The sequence below is a fragment of the Zootoca vivipara genome, chromosome 7, assembly GCF_965207765.1.
Source record: "Zootoca vivipara chromosome 7, rZooViv2.hap1.1, whole genome shotgun sequence".
Lineage (NCBI taxonomy): Eukaryota > Metazoa > Chordata > Lepidosauria > Squamata > Lacertidae > Zootoca > Zootoca vivipara.
Genome location: NC_142590.1, coordinates 53936168 through 53956380, shown reverse-complemented (window position 1 = coordinate 53956380; position 20213 = coordinate 53936168). Strand labels below are relative to the sequence as shown.

The 20213-nt window shown below is 44.1% G+C and overlaps 1 protein-coding gene across 8 annotated transcripts in view; it reads right to left on the bottom strand.

Annotated features, from left to right (window-relative positions):
* Positions 1–710: 710 nt before the first annotated feature.
* The window catches only part of ATP2B4 (ATPase plasma membrane Ca2+ transporting 4), a 166179-nt gene continuing 146676 nt past the window's right edge, over positions 711–20213 (bottom strand). For 4 of the 8 annotated variants that reach the window (XM_060277058.2, XM_060277059.2, XM_060277062.2 and 1 more), the window contains exons 18-22: positions 19803–20014; positions 16922–17029; positions 15776–15958; positions 11032–11121; positions 711–1924 (exon numbers count right to left, since the gene is read on the bottom strand). In XM_060277058.2, the coding sequence (XP_060133041.1) occupies positions 1619–1924; positions 11032–11121; positions 15776–15958; positions 16922–17029; positions 19803–20014 (899 nt within the window). In that variant the 3' untranslated portion in view covers positions 711–1618. Of the gene's footprint in view, positions 1925–10922; positions 11122–15775; positions 15959–16921; positions 17030–19802; positions 20015–20213 lie in introns of all 8 variants that reach the window. The other 4 variants (XM_035121392.3, XM_088673352.1, XM_088673353.1 and 1 more) reach the window with 2 other exon arrangements.

Here is a 20213-nt window from a genome sequence, read left to right as displayed (position 1 = left end):
GGGATGATGGCCAGAAAGGAGATACAGCTACAAGCAACTAGGCTCTCTCTTTGCTTCCAGGCAGCACTTCCCAGGTTAAGCATTCTGTGGTGACCCATCACACCAAGTTTTACATTCTCTCTCTCTCGTACAAACTGGCCCTCACTGAGATATGCTCTGAAGAGTTTCAACAGCAAGTTCCCCATATGGCTACGCACTGCAAGGCTGTGGCCCGGCCAACATCTTAATACTAGGAGATGTGTGCTAAGATGAGGATGATGCCACCCTCGTTCAATGCAAGAGCTGATTTACCTTCTCTAGCAATTTTTTTTTTAAAAAAATTATTTTTATTTTTAGGCAGCTTAAGTGGCAACATCAATTTTGGAGAAAGGATGCAGGCCAGTTTCGGTGAAATGAGAAGGGAAGGCACTCCTAATGAGAAATGTGGAGAAGACGTATTGCTATGCCTCATTCAAATTAAAACTGAGGAAGGTGCTTTGTGACGTAACTAGGCCCAACTCCATAGTGCCAAGTCATTTGCAATTTCACAAAGGCGTTTGCGTTCCTGTTACAATGTTAACTCTTCAGCACGCAAAACGCAAGAGAAGTTGTAGTAATAGCTCATTACTAGAGCTGGCCTGGCCCAACTTCTTTACATTTTGCGCTGTCTGAGGAGCTACCCTTCTTCCCATAATAAGCCTTCTGAAAGTACACAGGGACCATGGCCTGGATTTATGCAACGTTATTTGGGATCATTTATTATCATCATCATCATCATCATCAGGCGTGGAATTGGGATGTTGACCTTATAGGGCCAATGACTTCATTACTCTGAGAGTCAAAATAGTAAAACCCCAAAGTCAAATTGAACAGAAATAACCTCAGCTAACACAGAGTGCCTATGTGATCTGCTCTTAATTCATATGCAACTCATTTCCATCAGAGGCCATGTTTCATTCTCTCAGAGAACATGGTGCTCTCATAACTCCTTGTTGCTTGGCCTTCTTCAAGCCACATTGTTTAGAAGACATTTTTAAGACTTTAAAAGTCGCTCTTATCTCTGGTGATTAATACCACCATGGAAACAGAGAGAGAGAATACACAAACAGAAAAATGGTAAAAATCAGGTACCATTCCCTCTCCCCTCCCCCCAATGGAAGACTGGGTTCACTTTCATGTCCATTATTTGATTCGGTTCCCCCTCTAATAATGGCATCATCTTAGTGCTCATGCCTTCTCCCCGAGGGCACAGGGAGACATCTAAGATTCAGATTCTGCACATAAAATAGAGCTATCCCCACAACTGCACCATCTGATGTTGTATACACAGCTGTACACTGTTACAGACACACAGAACCCAACTTGAAGGAACAAGGCGTATCAAAGCTGGCAGTTTCTCTCCTGAGAAACCCTCTCAAATAATGGTTGAGAAGCAAATCTCTAGCCATGTGGTACTGTGGTTCCTGTGGCTAAATAATAATAAATGGGGGCGGAGGAGGGAGGGAGGGAGGAAATAGGCATATACGTATTAGCACTTAACAGGAAGTGGCTGCAGTGTATGGTCAGATGTTGTGTTGGTGCCTAAGTTGCATGGAGGGGGCGGAGGGTGGGGAGAAGGAGGAGGATCAAAGTTCAGAGGTCAAACTGATGTTTCCAAGCTGTGTAAAGGGCTTTCTGGCTCCGGAATAGTGTCCTCAGCTGTATCGCTGTCCACTGCATTGTTATTTTTGTTGAGGGGTGAGGACTCGTCTGGGCTCTCCTCACTTTGCTTTTTGAGTTCTTCAGCTTCTGGGTCTTCGTCGGTGCCATCAAGGAATGGGGTCGAAGGCTCGTCTTCCTCCAGGATGAACTCTGGGTGAGTCATGAAGTTATGAATGGAGCTTCTAGATTCGGGTTTCTCGAGGCCTTCATACAAGGAGCTACGGAACGCATTCACCACTTTGATCTGTACCAAAGAGGGATTGGGGAGTAAAACAGACAAACAAGCAAAAACACAAAAGTGAGCGGTGGCCAGAGAGAGCTCTTCAGGACTTCAGGGGGAAGAAGAACTCAACAGGTATAATGAAAAACAAGAACAGCAGCGGCAGCAGCAACAACAACAATAGTAGTTTTCAACCAAAAAAAAAAAAGAGAGCTAAAATCAATCTTAAAAAGAGGACCTATGGAGAACCAGAATGGCCACATGGGTCAAAGGTCAGGCACTATGCGTGTGATGGGGCAACCAACTATGAGGACGCTTCAGGAGCTGCAAGAAAAGACATGTAACATTTCTAAGACAATAGCTTTGAAATGCATGGACATTCAAAGCACAACCATTCTCAAATGTGTGTCTACGTGTTCAGCAGCAGCAGCAACAAATACCCCCAATAAAACAGCTTCAAAGTGGCAAGTCAAGACATGTACTCTTGCAAAGTGTGATTTGCTTCAAGGTGAAATTAGGCAGGGAAGCGATGGTGTCACTTTTAAATTTCCAAACCTATAAAGATTAATTAGCTGAATGTGTGTCTCTCTCACACACACAAACACAAAAAAATTGATCGAGACCGTGTACTGCAGCAAATCCAAGCAGAATGCCGATAATGATGAATGTACCAGTGTGCATGCAAGAGTTAACCTGGTGATGGCTGCTAAACTGCAGGAGGTCCAGAACCATCTTACGAGTCAGTGTGCTTTGCAGTTGGCAGCCATTACTAACTGCAGACCTAGCTCTGAAGGCGCGGGGAACTGTGGCTCTCCAAATGCTCTTGGACTACAACTCCCATCATTCCTAACTATTGGCTCTGCTGGGGCTCATGAGAGTTATGAATTCAGCAACTGCTGGAGGGCCACAGTTTCCCTGCCCTTGCTTTGCTAGCATCTAGCTGCTCAGTACAGGAGCCGGTTCAGTGTTCTTGGCTTGTGGAAACCGCCCCCCCCCAAAAAAAGCCCAAGGAAAGGACATTCAGCGTGTAGCCATATGGGCAATTTTGGCTGATCACAGACTAGACTATCTCTTCTCCAGCTCACTTTTCTGATGCAGAGTGTCTTGGTAAGAAAGAAAAACTGAGCTTTCGACTCCCGAACATAGCTAAGAAACTAGGCTTCTACACAGATGGCTCTTTAACAGCAACGTCTGTAGCTCTAAGCACATTTGGTAGCGAAACATCAATGCTAATTTCCTTTGGCTGCTTAGAAAATCTCAGACTCAAACTCAGGGCATTCCTATCCCTCCAATTCCCATTTCAATCACAGTTTGCTCGGTCACATGAGTAAAGTGCAAATCACATTTCCAGAACAATGGAGTTGAGACATCTTCCCTTTACAGGATGAAGCATATTTTTTGTGAAAGTCACGCTTACCCAGACAAACCAACACAAACATGGAAGTGCGATGATCAGAACTTGCTGTTCCCCAGTCTAATCATATAGGTATGAAATATGAATAAGTATATTACTTTCCACCAAGCATAATGCATAAAACACATCCCAACAGTATAATATATCACAATGTAATTTGTATTTTATGCAGAGATGGCTCATAATTAGTACCTTAAAAAAAACATTCTAATTAGTAACAGGTCCAAATAACTACCTATTTATTGACCGGGGGGAAGAATCCCCACCCCCTCTTTTAAATACAGTTGTTTGTAACTTTGAATGCAATGGAAGCAACATTTATCTGCTATTAACATGTAGGTCATGCTTCCAGTTCTCACCATCGGATCTCTAAATAAAGGAAGTTTTTACACTACGAAGGGGGGAAAAGGCTTTGTAGAGTGCTCTCAAACATTTGTAGTAGACCACTGAATTAACACATCTTACATTACACAGCAGGTAATGCAACTTGAACTCTGGTTGGAGCTATGCATACCTGAATGCTTTGTGTACTGAAATACTACTGCTTGGCGCTTCTCCTCTCCTAACTGGTGCCAGGAAGGGGCAGGTTCTAATGGAGGTACAACAGGTAGAACTCACCCTGCTCCACAGCCAGGGTTCTGGACCCCTGCTTAATGAAATACCTGATTGGGGCTTGGGGGAGATATAGCTGCGGTGGGGGAAGGCATTTGCAGGAACACGGTCCTCCCCTATGATGCTTCACCATTGCATATTGCTATTTCTCTATTGCACTTTGCTGAAGGGAAGGAGGCACCAGCACACAAGATATGGCCAGGAAATATGCTGCCCTGAGCCTAGCTACATGGCACCTTTGAACCAAGATGTTTCCTATGTCCCGGTTCGTCTCAAGATGCTAGTCCCTCTTTAGGCGTTTCAAATAGGAGGTGTGCATGCGCCCCTCATACCCCCTCTTCTCTTGATCATGTGTTTGGTGCCAAAGGTCTAAAGGGCAGTTCTAACAGAGTTGAGCTGAATGCAGTGGAAATCCTCTCTCTGAGATGGAACTCCCACTGTACAGGATGCCCAGTCATGGGGAGAAGTCTAACTGCCTTCAGCTCAACCCCTTCAGACCTATGCACTAACTATGCAGAAGAGAGGAGAGGAGAGGGCAGGGCAGGGCAGGGCTGGTACACAGAGGTGTTGGGAGTGGTCTGGGTTCTCTGCGCCCTCATCCAGTTTGACCTATCACATATTACTTTGAACACCTGAAGAGGCATTTGTTGACCTTCCTGAATTTTGCTGCTGCCAACGAATGGAAGGTGATACTCCAATCTTTTTATTTTATTTTAACGAACTGAATGACTCCTGACAAAATCAAAAGCAGTTTGGTCTGCACTGAGTTCAAATACTAGAGATGTTCTATGCAGGTAGAGGAATGTTAAGATTCCTCAGACTGGCCTCCTTATTCAGCCAGGATCAGGTTTCCCTACCATTATTTCTGAACTAAAAGGAACTAAAGTTGAGTCTGCTCGTGTTTGCTCATGCTGCCAACTTCCATTTTGTATTCCTTGCAAAGTTCTGCATCTTACCAGAATGGTTCTCTGTGCTTTGTGGCTGAATGTTATGTTTATCATAACAAAATGTCGCAGTAACTGCAACAAGTAACTCTGAATCATGCTGTCTGTTGTGCAAAGTGAGCACATAAACCCCTGTGGGAAATAAATGACCAGCAAGGACAGACTGTCCACTGAATGGCACTTGCAAGGTCATGGCCTCAGGATTGCTACTCTGAGTATAAACTGATTTTAAGAACTGCCTCGTAGAATCAGTCCTGATCCAGCATTCAGTCTCCGCTAGAGCAGCATGGCGTAGTCTGTGCCAAACATCACCTGTTGACTGTTCTCAAGATCACACAGCCAGAGACATATTCTGCTCTCATGGCTCACAATCACAACCACACTATTAAAAAGTAAGTCGACTTTGTTCTTTGGTCACCTGACAGCAGCCATTCCATTTGGCTACTAAGGGGGGAGAAAAAGGAGGCAGGCCCATCACCACCTGGCAGTAGCCATTATATATCAGTTTGTAGAAGAGGGAGGAACAGAAGGTTAGCAGGGCTACTCCACTGGTTCAGCTGAGAGACCAGCTGCATTTGGCTCCTCTTCTCCTTGAATTGGCTTTGATTCCAGTTGCTCACTATGGGAACACTTGCCTTTTATCCTCCTCTGCCACCTGAAGCAGACCTGGGTCAGTTTCATAGGCAAAAGGCTATAAATATATAACAAAATTCTGACATGTAAAAAGAAATATAGTACATCTCACAATAGTGGAGAAGACTGTCTTCCTAACTCATGGACATTTGTTGAAGCTGAATGTTGGAAGACTGAAGGCAGTTAAAGAAAGCACTTCCTTGCGCTGTGCAGAGCTGAACTATGGAACTTGTGCCCACAGGAAGCAGTGACGACCACCAACTTGGATGGATGAGAGGGCATTCATGGAGGGCAAGGCCACTGATGGCTATGTTCCACATCTTCTGTCAGAGGCATGATGCCTTGGAATACCAGTTGCTGGAAACTGCAGGGGGGCAGAGAGCTGTTGTGCTCGTGTCCAGCTTGCAGGCTTCCCACAGGCATCTGGTTGGCCACTGCGAAAACAGGATGTTGGACTAGACAGGCCATTGGCCTGATCCAGGAGACTCTTTGTATGTTCATGCTCATAGCAAAGATCAAGCAGCTGAACTCAAAAATAGGACTCTAACTCTAGAAAAGACCCTGATGTTGGGAAAGATGGAGGGCACAAGGAGAAGGGGACGACAGAGGACGAGATGGTTGGACAGTGTTCTCGAAGCTACGAACATGAGTTTGACCAAACTGCGGGAGGCAGTGGAAGACAGGAGTGCCTGGCGTGCTATGGTCCATAGGGTCACGAAGAGTCGGACACGACTAAACGACAGCAACAACAAACTCTCTTGATGCTTAAAAGGGGTGGGGCACCAAAACTATTACAAGCAAAAGGACACAGAGCTTGATCAGTAGTACCAGAATAATTAAAGTCAATGGTGCCTTTAGTTATTAGATCATTCAGAACCAGGAATCTTGAAGCTGTTTGTTCCTGTAGCTTCAGTTGCACTTCCATTACTTTTTGAGAATAGGTTATTGTAACCAAGACTTCATCTCCACACTCCCATGCATTTTGCATGCAGGCTCCTCTTCTTTTTAATATTCTGGGGTGGTGGAGGACACAATGACCTTTTAGAAGTGGTTGAAAAAACAACCCATTTCTATCCAAGAACTTGAATGAATGATCATAAAGTTAACTTTAGCCAGTGCTATTTTTCTAGACAAAGGAGTGCTGGAACTCACCATGAACACCTCCCTTGTTCTCTTATAATGGCAATGGCACTCACCTGACAGGTGCCGGAACTGAGTTCTGGCTGAAAAAAAGCCCTGACTTTAACCAACATTACAGTAACTTATATAAATTCAGGCTCCACAGCCATCGGGACCTCTTTATTTGTTTGTCTTTACATGCTGTCTATTTGACTCCACCTAAGGGGATGCGGGTAGCACTGTGGTCTAAACCACTGAGCCCCTTGGGCTTGCCGATTGGATGGTTGGTGGTTCAAATCCCAGCAACAGGGTGAGCTCCCATTGCTCTGTTGCAGCTCCTGCCAACCTAGCAGTTCAAAAGCATGCCAATGCAAGTAGATAAATAGGCACCACTGCGGTGGGAAGCTAAACGGCATTTCTGTGCGCTCTGGCACTTGTCACGTTCCTCCGCGCACCAGAAGCGGTTTAGTCATGCTGGCCACATGACCCAGAAAGCTGTCTGTGGACAAACGCCGGCTCCCTTGGTCTGAAAGCGAGATGAGCGCTGCAACCCCCCAGTTGCCTTTGACTGGACTTAATCGTCCAGGGGTCCTTTACTTTTTACTTTTACTTACTTACTAATTTGACTCCATCTATTTGAGTAGTTCTATAATAGTAGAAAGGAAAAGTTCCTCCTCAAGGACAAGGGTTTTCACTTCAGACTGCCTTTCAATTTTTATTTTTATTTTTTTTAAAACACACACCAAATATCCTCACACAGCTTCATTAGGCTGCCCAGTCAGTTCATGTAGAGTGACATGGCAACTGCATAGGGGGTCCTCAGCAGACTGATATAGAAAAAGTTGGGATACTGGCCTAGTACCTCTTATTTTTATTTTTTTAATTTTAAATTGGTTTTACATAGTTTTATACATTTTAACTTTAACCATTTCAAACATTAAAATAAAAGGTTCTTCCAAACCTTGGCTCTCCTTCCTTCCCTCCATGGGTTCCATATTTAAAATAAAGCATCTTTTACCACTGGCCTAGTACATGTCAGAGGGAAAAGTACTTTACTTCACCTATGCCAAAGATGTATCAAATTATTTATTTCCTTCCTTTTGGTCCTAATAAGAACCTCTAAAAAGGTCAGTGCTTTTTTCTAAAAAAATGTTTAGGGGTACTCTCATTTTCCTACTCATATTGAAATGCTGTCCCTCGATGAGGCCAAACTTGGATTCACAAAATGTTTAGGGGTATGCGTACCCCTGCATCCCCCCTAGAAAAAAGCACTGAAAAAGGCTAATGGCAAAGTTTCCTGAAAAGAAGTTTTGTTTTGTATCTTGTAACACATGTAATAATCAGATCCATCATCAAGAGAACAATCAATTAGCACAATCTATACTAATTGATTCAGTTCTGCAGCTGTCTGCTCAGGGCTGGGTTATTAATAAACAGGGTGAAAACAGAGGCATTTCCCGCTTTCTTCCAAGTGGAATGAAATAGAACATATGCTCTTTAGCTACCTTCTGAGCACATGGGAAGCCATAGTTCCTTTAAAATCTTACCTCGTCTTTCTTGAAATGAACCAGGAATCCTTTCACATGGTCTACAATAAGCAAACCATAGAGATATGGCCACACCACCCACCCCTTTCTATGTACTCATGAGCTCTTCCTTTTCTAAACCAATCAGCCTTCACGAACACAGCATTTTGGGACTGGTGACTTTAAACACTGTAGAACTTTCCACCAGGTATTAAGAGAAAGAAGGAGAGAAAGAGAGAGAGAGAGAGAGAGAGAGAGAGAGAGAGAGAGAGAGAGAGAGAGAGAGAGAGATGTAGCTTTCAAGAGTAGCAGAAATCAAGTAGGAAACTGCATAGGTAGTCCAAAAAGGAAAAGGATAGTTTTTGATGCAGTTGTTACAGAACAAGAAACCATGCTGTCCACTCAGATGATACATTTTCTTTTTCCTATCAAGCCCTCTTCAATCAGATAAAAATTAAGAAGTAATATTTTGTGCGCTAAGGGGGGAAACCCCACTGTTGGCAGCTTCTTTTGCTGAGTGTGATGCATATAACCTGAGCATACTCTTTTTAATAAACTATTACATGGATGCACATATAGATAAGTAAATGGCAACAGCTGCACTTCTTCAGAAAGTCTGGTGTATGCATAAAAATAAAAATGTCAATGCTATGTGCAAAATGCAAATGATTAGGAAAATTCTCCTCCTTGAAACATAAATATTGGACAGCACCTCTTAACATAGAGAAACAAAAAATGTATTATTCTAAATCAGCTTTCCCCAACCTGGTGCCCTCCAGACTTTAGTTCGGGACTCTGGCTCCCATCAGCCTCAGGTAGCATGGCCAACAGTCAGGTGTGATGGGAGTTGTAGTTCAAAGCATTTGGAGAACAGCAGATTGGGGAAGGCTACTCTAGAAGCATAGACTGTGTGTGTGCGTGTGTGTGTTTTAAAGATAACCTTTCTGGACAATATATGTATATTATTTATTGTACAGCAAAGCACACAATTGACTGCCCCAGATGAATGAGAAAAATTAGTAACTGATGTTTTATGTAAATATTATTTTGTATACCATCTTTTCACATCTGCCATCTCTTTGCGCAGGAAAAGCTAATGTGCTCTTTCACACACCACATTAATGGTTTACCATAAACACACCAATCTGGGTCACTTTGCTCTTCCTTGCTTTCACTTGGAGGAAAAAAGCTATGATCCCTTGGTTTAAGAGTTACATTTGAACAAGGAATTGTGGTTTCTTTCACTCCCAACAAACCATGGGAGACTAACATTTGTTCTTGTATCAACTATATATATATATTTTGTAAGAAACCAAAATCCCTGGTTTGGACATAATGCTAAGCCAGGGTTCATGTCCAAAAGGTGCATTCATAGGAAATCATTTATGGGTTGCTGCAATATGTGAACTGGACGAATGCCTGCATTTGCAGAAATCCAATTTCTGAACAACTAAGCCACCCAATTTTGTGCACACAGGCAAAGTCTACTCCAGTGTAGAAGCAGAACACAAAGTTTAATAAAGGACTTAAGTCTGGCTTGGAAGTCTAACTTAAACAGAAGACCCACAGAAGTCTCTGTAAGCCAGCAGCACACCGACATAAACTAAAAGGCTGTGGATTTTACACAGATTACATGATATGCTATAGAATGCTAATACAAGCTCCTGGTTTTAGATGACTGAGATCCCACCCCCAATAATAGCTCAGTGTTGATTACAAGAGATTCCTCCAAATCAAAAGCATCTATGCTATGCTTCATCTGTATGGTGACAGACCATATTATATTTGCATCCCTGTTTTATTTTTTAAAAAAGGAATGAGATGTTTGCATAGAAGAGAAGGGCTGATCTATCATTCTTAGAAATGCTTAAGGACTCAACAGCACCACCAGACTTTATCAGTCCTACCTGATAATGTTAGCCTTGATGCAGAACCAAACAAAATCTTGAAACTGATAATGCTAAACCTGCTACCCTGAGACCTTCTCCTGATCTGAATAAGAGCCAGGTGCTAACTGCCTAATCTGAAGCATGTTTATTCCACAGTAATTTCCATTGAGGCTTTTTACCAAGTAAAGGTGCACAAGATTGTAGCCTAAGCCTTCCAGAACCCTTCAAGGGCAAATACTGCTTTCAATTAATCCCTGAATAGCTCTGTTGATAGAGCATGAGACTCTTAATTTCAGGGTCATGGCTTCAAGCCCTATGTTGGGTGAAAGATTCCTGCATTGCAGGGCATTGGACTAGATGACCCACGTGGTCCCTTCCAACTCTACGATTCTATGAATTCTATGAAATTACGATTAGAGTAGGAGGAAAATAATATCAGCAGGAGCACTTCCTGTTGAAAGCAAGACAGAGACATTTGCCCATCTCTATATTTAGCTGTGGCTGATAACTAAACTATCCCTCCCCTCTGCTGTCCCACTAAAAAGAGCACCAAACTTTTTGGGTACCCAAATATGGGAGTCATAATTCAGTCCTGCAAGGAGGAGGAAGACAAAAAAGTTGCAATAGAGTAGGAGAAAAAAAACAAACAGAAAAAAGAACCAGAAAGAACTAAAAGTTAAAAGATGCAAGAGCTTAAAAAAAAGTTGTATATAATATATAAACAGAATGGCTTTTTCCCGCACTTCCTCCCAATTCTCAAGACAAGAAACCATGAATCAAGTTATGGGTTAAAAGAAAAGGGAAAGAGAACAGGTTTGGTTAGGTCTGTGCGAGTGCCCTTTGGTGGTTATTAGGAAGTCATGCATTGAATAGACTATCACTCACTGCCCGCAGGAGGAGATGCAGCAGCAACAGCAGCAGCAGCAGCAGAAGTGGTGGGAGTGGAATTGACGGAGGAAAGAGCTACATGGGTTGGGCTAGAAACATTTTTTACATCGTGGTGTTGGCTCACGATGGAAGGCTGTCTCCTGAGGGCTCCCTGTAAAGAGGAGGCGCCGGTCTGGAATGTGTAAACTACGTCCATCTGCAAAGAATCAGAGAGTAAGATAGCTTTGTCCCACATTCAAAAGAGGAAAAGGAACTGGGAGAGTTGGAAGGGGAAACCGGGCAGACAAAGGATACAGATACAAACAGTAAGGAACCAAAGTGGAAGGGAAAAGAGGAAAAACCCAAGACACCCCTGTAAACAGTTTCAGCAGTTCATCCAAAACGTAGAGCCCCTCAGCAAAGAGCTCCTTTCTCTTCCCCAATTATTCCTGTGTTTGCAGCAGGTGCAGTATTTTAGGGTCCAAGTACGTGCTATGTGCAAATGCATATAATGAAACTTTGCAGGTCTATGTCTTGGTTGCCGTGGAGTGTCAAGATGGGGCACTTTGTAGTGGAGAAACTGCAGGAGGGGAGCCTAACTCCTTGTTTTATTCTGGTGTTTATCTTCCATCTGTTGGTTTTGTTGTTGTTTTTAAAGTCTGGTTCCTGTAGCCTGCCCTGGAATTGTTATTATTTACATGGATGGGCAGGGTATAAATTTGTTAGATAAAGTATTGGTAAACCTATTCCCTGGCCTCTTACTGTCCTGCCTCAATGAGCTCCAGATGCACATTTTGCAAAGGATAAATGTGCATCTGCAGAGTAACTGAAGCGGCAGGGGAGAGACAAATTTATTAAGCATATTTATATGCACACCACACCACAACTCTGCTACAAATCACTATTCCTAGGTGTTGCCCGAGTTTCATCACATGCATTTGACTATAACAGGTATGGGGCACCTCTGATGAACTACAACTCCCATGACTCTGACCACTGGCCATATTGGCTGGGGCTGATGGGAGTTGAAGTCCAATAACATCTGCAAGACCACAGGTTTACCACCTCTGGTGTAGTCAAACCACTTCTGATTTTAAATGTGTGGGTGATATGCCAGGTGGTGGGAATCTTATATAAAGGCAGTGGGAAGAAGGAGCATGAAGGCCGAAGTCTGAATGACCCAAAAGTGCAGCCTGCACATTGACATGTGTGGTGGATGTGTGGTGGGTTCAAAATGTCACCAAGGGACACTAAGGACAAGTGGCAGAAAACTCTAACCAGGAGTGGTGTGTGCCAGCCAGGCTTATTGCCAAGGTCCAGGCCCTGAATCAGAGTGGGTCATTTCGTTTGGCCAACATTAGGAAACAAGTCACATAACAACCAAGCTGGAATTAATTGCAGCAGCAGCTTGTCCATTCATCCCAAAGCAGAAAGGGCACAGCAGCATGCAGAGGTATCACAAGAGCAGAAAGTGTTCTCTGTATCATTCCTGGTTTAAGAAAGGGAGGGGCAGAAAAAGCTGCTGCACTGGTACAACTTCCGGTTCCTCTAAGCACTGGCAAGTCATTCTGTCTAAAGCTGGAAATGCCTTTTGCTCAGAAGGGAAGGACTGTGGCTATTGTATCCTGGATGCAGACTGTTTCGGTGGTTAATCATGCAAGCAGTAAAAAAGAATCCCCACTGTTTTCCCGAAGGAACACAGATATAGGAGAATCTGCATTACCAGGAGCTTTGGTTTCCAGGTTCAAGGCTTGTTTGCTTAGATCTACATTACATATCACACTTTTTAAAAAATTAAAAATCCCACAACCACTCAAGGTGTCTCACATTTGCATAGTGCTGGCTGTAGCAGGCAGCGTTGTCCATTCAGTGAACATGCAAAGCTCCATCAGTGAAACAGCTCTTTCACACACTGGACCTGGTCACTTCCTCCTTATTGGCTCGATGAGGGTTTCTTACAGTTCAGGAAACTTTGCAACACCGTATTATGCCTGGTTGTACCTACCATCATCTGCCATGTCTAGAGTAAAGAGAGGAGCACTTCTGATACTGAACGGCTCTCCCTCTGAAGACTTTGTTGTGGACCAGCATAGGCAACTAAACACAGACACTTCTCCTCCAGTGATGCGCAACTCTGACCCAGGAAGGGTCTTTGCGTGCCTTCACAGTGAAACATCCTAGGCAGTGAGTGACATGCAACAGTGACCTTGCCCGTCTGATACAAGACAGCATCAGAACTTTAAACAACCAGATGCTGCATCAAACTGTATGCCCACATGCAACCTTTGGCAAACTCAGTAGGTTCGGTCTTCATTTCATCCTTTGCATGTGACTTGGGTGTGTGGATCAAAACAATATTTTTAAAACAATGCACAGTACAAAGAATTACATTCCAGGTGGGCACAGATCACAATGGTAAAATACATGTAAAATATAGCTCATATCCAGGTCTCATGCAGACATTCACCCAAGATCATTTTGCTTCCTTAAAGGGCTTGGTTTCCTATCATGGAGGCAAGCATCTGGACAAATAGCAAATTTCTGTGACTACCCAAGGCATACAATGAAAAGGAAAGGACTGAGCATCAACGTAGGACCTCCATCCCACGAAGCTCAATCCTCAACTTGCCCTCGGTCCCTTCCTGCTTTGGTTCTATCTTCCCCATCAATCTCTCCTGCTTTCTGGGATGCACCATATACTAGACATGGCTTTTAAATTCTAGTGCATCCCCTGGCAGGCAGAAGGAAGAAAACAGTGAAATTACTGCCGTCTCATCTGTATTTATTAAATATATATCCCACTCTTCCTCCCAAAGGAGCCCAGGGTAGTGATTTATAAAAAATTATGTGACACTATATCAGCATCTCTAGTATGCTTCTCCTTCCCTTTGGATGAATTTCTGTCCGGCCAGGAAAATAATGGTAATAACTATCACGCAACAGTGAGTTGTCACCAGTGGTTAGGAAGCCCCCAGAAATAAAGACTCTTCACTGAACTCAGAGTAATGACAATAAAAATCCCATCTGCCCTATATATTTAAAGCAATATCATACGGTTTAAATAATAATAATACTGTGTGTATGGGGGGGTTATTGTTTTTGTTTGTTTTTATGGTATGTATTTTGTGTTTTTATATTGCAACTGTGGTTTGTGAAGGGTGTGAGCATTGTTAGGAGACTCCTATTACCTCAACAGAGCTACAATATTCAGAGAGGTATTACAGCCAATCCATTATCCCATGGAATTCTGCAAACTGTAGCTCTCTCTGCGGAGAATAAGGGTCTCCGAACAACTCTCGGCACCCTTAACGAAACACAGTTCCCAGAATTCTTTGGGGAAGGCCATGGCTGTTTAAAGTGGAATGACACTGATTTAAATGCAGGTGGGGTCTAAGACCGGTGATGATTGCTGCTTGCATGAGGTTGCTGCATTAAGATAGTGCAAGGCCTTGAGATGACTAATTACCCCAATATGCAAAAACAGCTCAAAAAGTGAGTTCAGAGCCATTTCATTTGAAAGACAGTAGTGGTTGGCAGGGTGGTGGAGGGAGCTCAGCACAGTGTGAGTGTTGCAGCAGAAGCATTTTATTGGCTCCTGTGCCTTGCCCGTCTCCCAGGAACCAGTAGTGATGTTCAGTACTGAGAATGCAGGTAAGCAACCCCACCCTGTCTGAGCTGCCCCACCAACCACTACTGGATAAGGGGGTACAGTGAAAGGAAAAGAACAAGTCAAACCTTTCTTATATTCTTCTTAAAAGAATATCTTAAAGCAACAATCTAGGGTTACACAATCTCAAGAAGATGGATGTTGCTGCTGGTATTTTTTTTAAAAATAATCAGCCAGTCCTTACACTTTATGAAAGTTGATGTATTGTGGATGCAACCTTCGCTAGACATGAAACTGCAGCTGACTTTCGTTCTGTGAATGCCACTTCCTTGAGAAGAATCCAGAGTCTAAGAATGTGCTTGGAGTCACAGTGTCTGCACAACTATTGTAACCTTGTTTTCGGTGAATAGTTGTCAAAACACATTTTATTACTTATGAAGAAAAGGTTCTGGAACTTGGAAAGCCAATGGAAGTTCTTGCAATACCATGGTCTCTCTGTGTGTATATCTGCAAGGAATGGTTAATGTTAGCTTCATCTTCATCTGGAATCTTCAGGGTGACGTGCCCCTGAATGAAGTGGCTGAATTTATTTGTACCATCGGAAATATCTGCAGCCTGGTCTGTGTTTGTTCCTCCAGAAAGAGGAAACTCTCTGCTGTGCTGTTAGCCTAAGCCCATGAACAGTAGGGAACACATTCCCCTTGATTTCACAAGGGCTTGTTCTTCCCTTTTGTGGAATCCTCCAAAAGTAATGGCTTTATCCAGGTTCACTTTCAAGGGCCATGGCAAACGCGGCAAAGGATTTAGTGTAAATCAACAGCAAGAGGGATTGTCCTTTTTCAAATGTTTAGTGGGGCTGCAAAAATCTGGAGGCCAACTGTGGGACCCTGAGCAATGACCACATCATAGCTCAGCAGGACTGCTATTTTTGTTTGCAAAGAATTGCATCTCAGAGGCAGGGAGAGAAGGTTGGCATCAAATGCTCCAACTTTTCCTGTGCATGCAGAGACTTGCCTTGGATGCAAGCACCGATGCTTAGAAAAAGCCCAGGTGAGTGCATCTGCTTAGCTGCATGTACATCAACACTACTAGCTCAGGCCATTGATTCCCAACTCTTCCAACAGTGTGAATGCACATCCCTTTCCATGGCATGCAGCCCTGATTTCACTGAGATGGGCTCTGATTAAGGCAGGAGAGGACACAGCTACGAGTCGCCAATGGAGGCAGTCAAAAGTCCCTAGCAGAGGAGAAATGAAAACTGTACCTGAGTCTGTATTCTGTTGAGACCCCGGAACCAGAGAATCTGTCCTCGCCGCAGCTCCATTTCAGCATGGTCGATTTCATCCATACCCTCAGTGTACTCCTCATCATTCATATCGTCCTTGTTAATGCCATGGCCTGCCTCCTTCAGGAACTTCAACTGATTGGTTGGAATGCTGCTGATCAACTAGAGATATACAGGACACTCAAGGTTAATTCCTCCCTGCTTTGTACAATTTTGGGTCCCCCCCCCAAAAAACACAGACGCTTATCTGGTCAGCACCATAACTCTGGACAATATTTCCATGCAACTGGGTCATGCCATCCCAAGCAGTGCTAAGCACCATCATGGCATTTAAAAAAAATAAAAATCTATTGCTTTATTTAATTAATTTATGTGTAACCTTTTGGACTGCTTCAGGACCTCAGCCTGGCTCACAGAATAAACAACATTTTTCATATAGCCTGTGCAATTGACAAAATGACTCTTCACATGTGTGCAATTGCATCTGAAAGGACTTCACTTTCATGGGAAGGAAACCAGGGAGAAAGGAAGAACAACAACAGTTTGCTTGAGAGAAACAGAGGGTGAGGATGTAAAGCTGGTTGTAAAAAGGAGTAGACAACATTTCCTTCCCAAGGAAGGAATTCCTTCCCAATGACAGAATTAGAGTTACTAATGTAGATGAATTATTCTCAATGAAAACTCCCCATGGCAATAGAATTGACAATCATGCCTCCTTAATTCACTCAGTTCTGTGGCAGTACAGAACTGACCATTCTCTGCTTTAAAGCCTGGGTCTTGAATTTAGACATCTAAAGTCAGGACTGGGAAAACCTGTGGCTCTCTACTTGTTGTTGGACTCCAACTCCCATCAGTCCCAGCCAGAATGTTCAATCGTCAATGAAAGAGGCACACTTAACAACATCCGGAAAGCCACAGGTTCCCCATCCTTGATCTAGGCTTAAAGACTGCTATGCTTTTTGGAGTTGAGTATTGACTTCATAAAGCACTTTGGACTATTAACAGCATCACCAAATTTTGCACCCACATAGCTGCAAAGTGTGTATGTGTGTGTACCATAACTCAGAGGTATGGTGGGTGCTTAGCCTTCCTTTAACAATATGGCCATATCTTGTTTGGGCTCACCTGTCCCCAAAGCAGCTCTCCAACACCAATGAAAACACACCAGAACCATTGGCTCAAGGTGAGTCCAGAACAGCTGAAGGGCTTCCCACCAAATTCTACAATGATGATCTGTGGCATAAGAGGAAAAAGGGCACAGTCAGATCAGCTTTGGTTAAAAAAACAAAACAAAAAACTATGGAGGTACAGAAAGAATTGTTACCTTCCAAAGCAGTACACTTTACATTTTCTAACTCATGGCATGTTACTAGACAAAAACATACAACAACTTGCATGCCATGTTCTAGTTAGCTACATTTGTGCAGGGTGTGCTCTGGAAAAAGGACAGAAGGTGGCTCCAAGTCATTTTTCAGACCACTCAAGGGACCCTCCCATTCCTCCCATTCTTGCATCATATAAGAAAGTGCTTATTCACATCATAAAACTGAAAAAGGAACTTTCGGCAGTGCATTGGTGATGTGTTGTTGTTGTTGTTTAGTCGTTTAGTCGTGTCCGACTCTTCGTGACCCCATGGACCATAGCACGCCAGGCACTCCTGTCTTGCACTGCCTCCTGTAGTTTGGTCAAACTCATGTTCGTAGCTTCGAGAACACTGTCCAACCATCTTGTCCTCTGTCGTCCCCTTCTCCTAGTGCCCTCAATCTTTCCCAACATCAGGGTCTTTTCCAAGGATTCTTCTCTTCTCATGAGGTGGCCAAAGTATTGGAGCCTCAGCTTCACGATCTGTCCTTCCAGGGAGCACTCAGGGCTGATTTCCTTAAGAATGGATAGGTTTGATCTTCTTGCAGTCCATGGGACTCTCAAGAGGTGAGCTCTTCTGTGTAAATACCACGTCTACAGCATGGGGCCATTTCTATGCCCGTTCCAATGAGAGTCCTGCCTGAATGCATCAATATAGTTTGTTAAGTACCACAAAAATTAGCCTCATCACTGGTTTGAGTGGCATGTTACCAGAGCGCCATAGCATGGACCCACACAATCAGATCCAAGCTTCAATGTGTATTATTGCCCTGATGTGCTCCACGAAAGCCAGCAGACTAGCCATGAGAGTTGTGAGAGTTTTCTTCAGTGAGATTCCACTATAAGGAATCGGAAGGGAAGACATCTGTACCATGTGTCCAGGTACTTCTCAATCGGATTGGTTCAGAGAGGTGAAGGCTGCTAGAGGATGTAGCTGTGGGCTCAAGAGCCGCGAAATGTGCCTTGAAGCATCTGCATTGGGGGTCCCCAGCCACTTCAGTCCATTTCAGAAACTCATCTAAGTCTGAAATCAGGAGTTCCTCAGATATGAGAGGTGTAAGTGGGGCATCTGCCTTGGGTGCAGCCAAGTCATGCATTAAATCAGCTGATACATGGCAGAACTTGTTGCAAAAATGATGACGAGATTTTGGCTTGGATGGTTTGGCCTATTCCCTGTGAATGATGTCACACAAGTTTGCGGGAAATGGAACTGCCTGAGCGGAGGGTGGAGCTGCAGGAAAAGCTGAGCTAATACCATGTGGCTCAGCTCCTGTAGTGGACTGGTCTCTATGTGGAAAGGAGAGAGAGACGAAGGGCCCCCACAGCCTTTGGTAGGGAAACTGCCCTGAGGGATTTCTGCACTGGGCTGGACTTCCCTTGACTCTAACCCTTGGGGATGTTGGGATATTTGTACACCAAGCTTCTCCAGCAGTGAGGAGGGGTATGGTTTGTGTGTCTGACTTTACCATGAGAAAGGAAGCTGTGTTTATCTCCTTTCTCCCATGTGATGTTTTTCATTGTACTTTACTTTCGCTTCTGGTCTCAGGCGAACTGGAAGCAACATGCACAGCTCTGAGTTTCTGAGCTGGGTAGCAGAGAATGGACTTTGTATATAGCCCACAATAGAGTAGTTTTAGATCTGCTTTATGGCTCTTTATTATCTGTGTGTGTTGTTCTTCACCGTGCCACTGGTCTGCTCTAACCGGCAGCCAGGGATGCACACAGGGCAATGCTTCAGCTGTGGGGCAGTCTCACGCTAGCCCCAGGCAGCATTTGCTAATATGTGGTAGCAGGGCTCCCTGTCCTCCCTGACATAACTGTATGAAACCTTTGAAGGGGTGCCCTGGGGGAAAGACCTCTGACAACTCAGAGGGACCCCCCTGCTCCCAGTGTCTGGGCTGAAGCAACATTCCTGCTGGCTAGTGCATTCAGGGGGTGATGTCTATGTGGGTTGAACACGCTAAAATATAACTGTCTGCTCTGTGGGAATAAAGCAGAGGCATCCTTAGGGAAGCAATTCCTCTCCACTCACAAGGGAGCTAGTCTATGAGAATCACAAGTAGGGAGAATGCTACTGCACTCCAATACGGCTCATGGGCTTCCCCATAGCTATCTGATTGGTCACTGTGAGAACAGGATGGCCTGAGCTGCCAGGGCTCTTACTCTTTTTCTCTGCTTTGCCTACTGATGCTGCCTCCTCCTCCACCCCTTGGGTTCTTAGAAAGGTGAAAACCTCCAAGTCTGCCTGGCTGCAGACCTTGCGCCTCTGGAGATGACCTGGAGACTGTCTTTCTGGTTCCAGAGAAGAGATCTTTCTCCACGCTAGCTGTCCTGCTTCCCACAAGTAGAGAACTCTCGTATCCAATCATCTTATTTCTGTTTTCACACACACTTGCAAGGCACGCCTGTCTTGTCAGATCACTAACTCCTCGACATACAATTTATCTTCTGGATAGATTGCCCATAAAATGCCTTACTGTGGTCAGCCTCACAAAGAGCTATATGGTGTTTGGCCAAGGAGCATGCTTCAGACAACAACCTCTGACAGTGTTCCCTTTCATAGTCTCTCCCCTCCGCCTCCAGTTTTATCTCTCCATTTCCTCATGACCCCCTTCCCGCCTGCCTCTTAGCCAATATAATTTACCTGGGCAACAAAGGTTCCTAGCACCACTGTGCAGAAGATGGGGTTCCGGAAAATGGCCTCAAAGACATTCCGCTCACCGTGGATCTTGCGAGCATTGATCTCATTGAAAAGTTGCATCATGACAAAAGTGTTGAAGACGATGGTGTAGTGTTCAGTGGGTGGGGAGTGGAGGGGGACGTTCCGGCCACTGTCAATATCAAAAAATTTCTCACCTAGCAGAAGAAGAGTTTGAAGAGAAAAATGCTAAGAATAACAACATTCTTTCCCCTACACACAGACACCAGAGTTTACACACAGACAACACAGTGTAGAACACAATCCCCAAACCAGGGTTAACTGCAAACGTATCTTGCGTGCCATTAAGCAACTCATTCTCTGAACAGCACAGGCTTGTTCTTCCAGCACACAAAG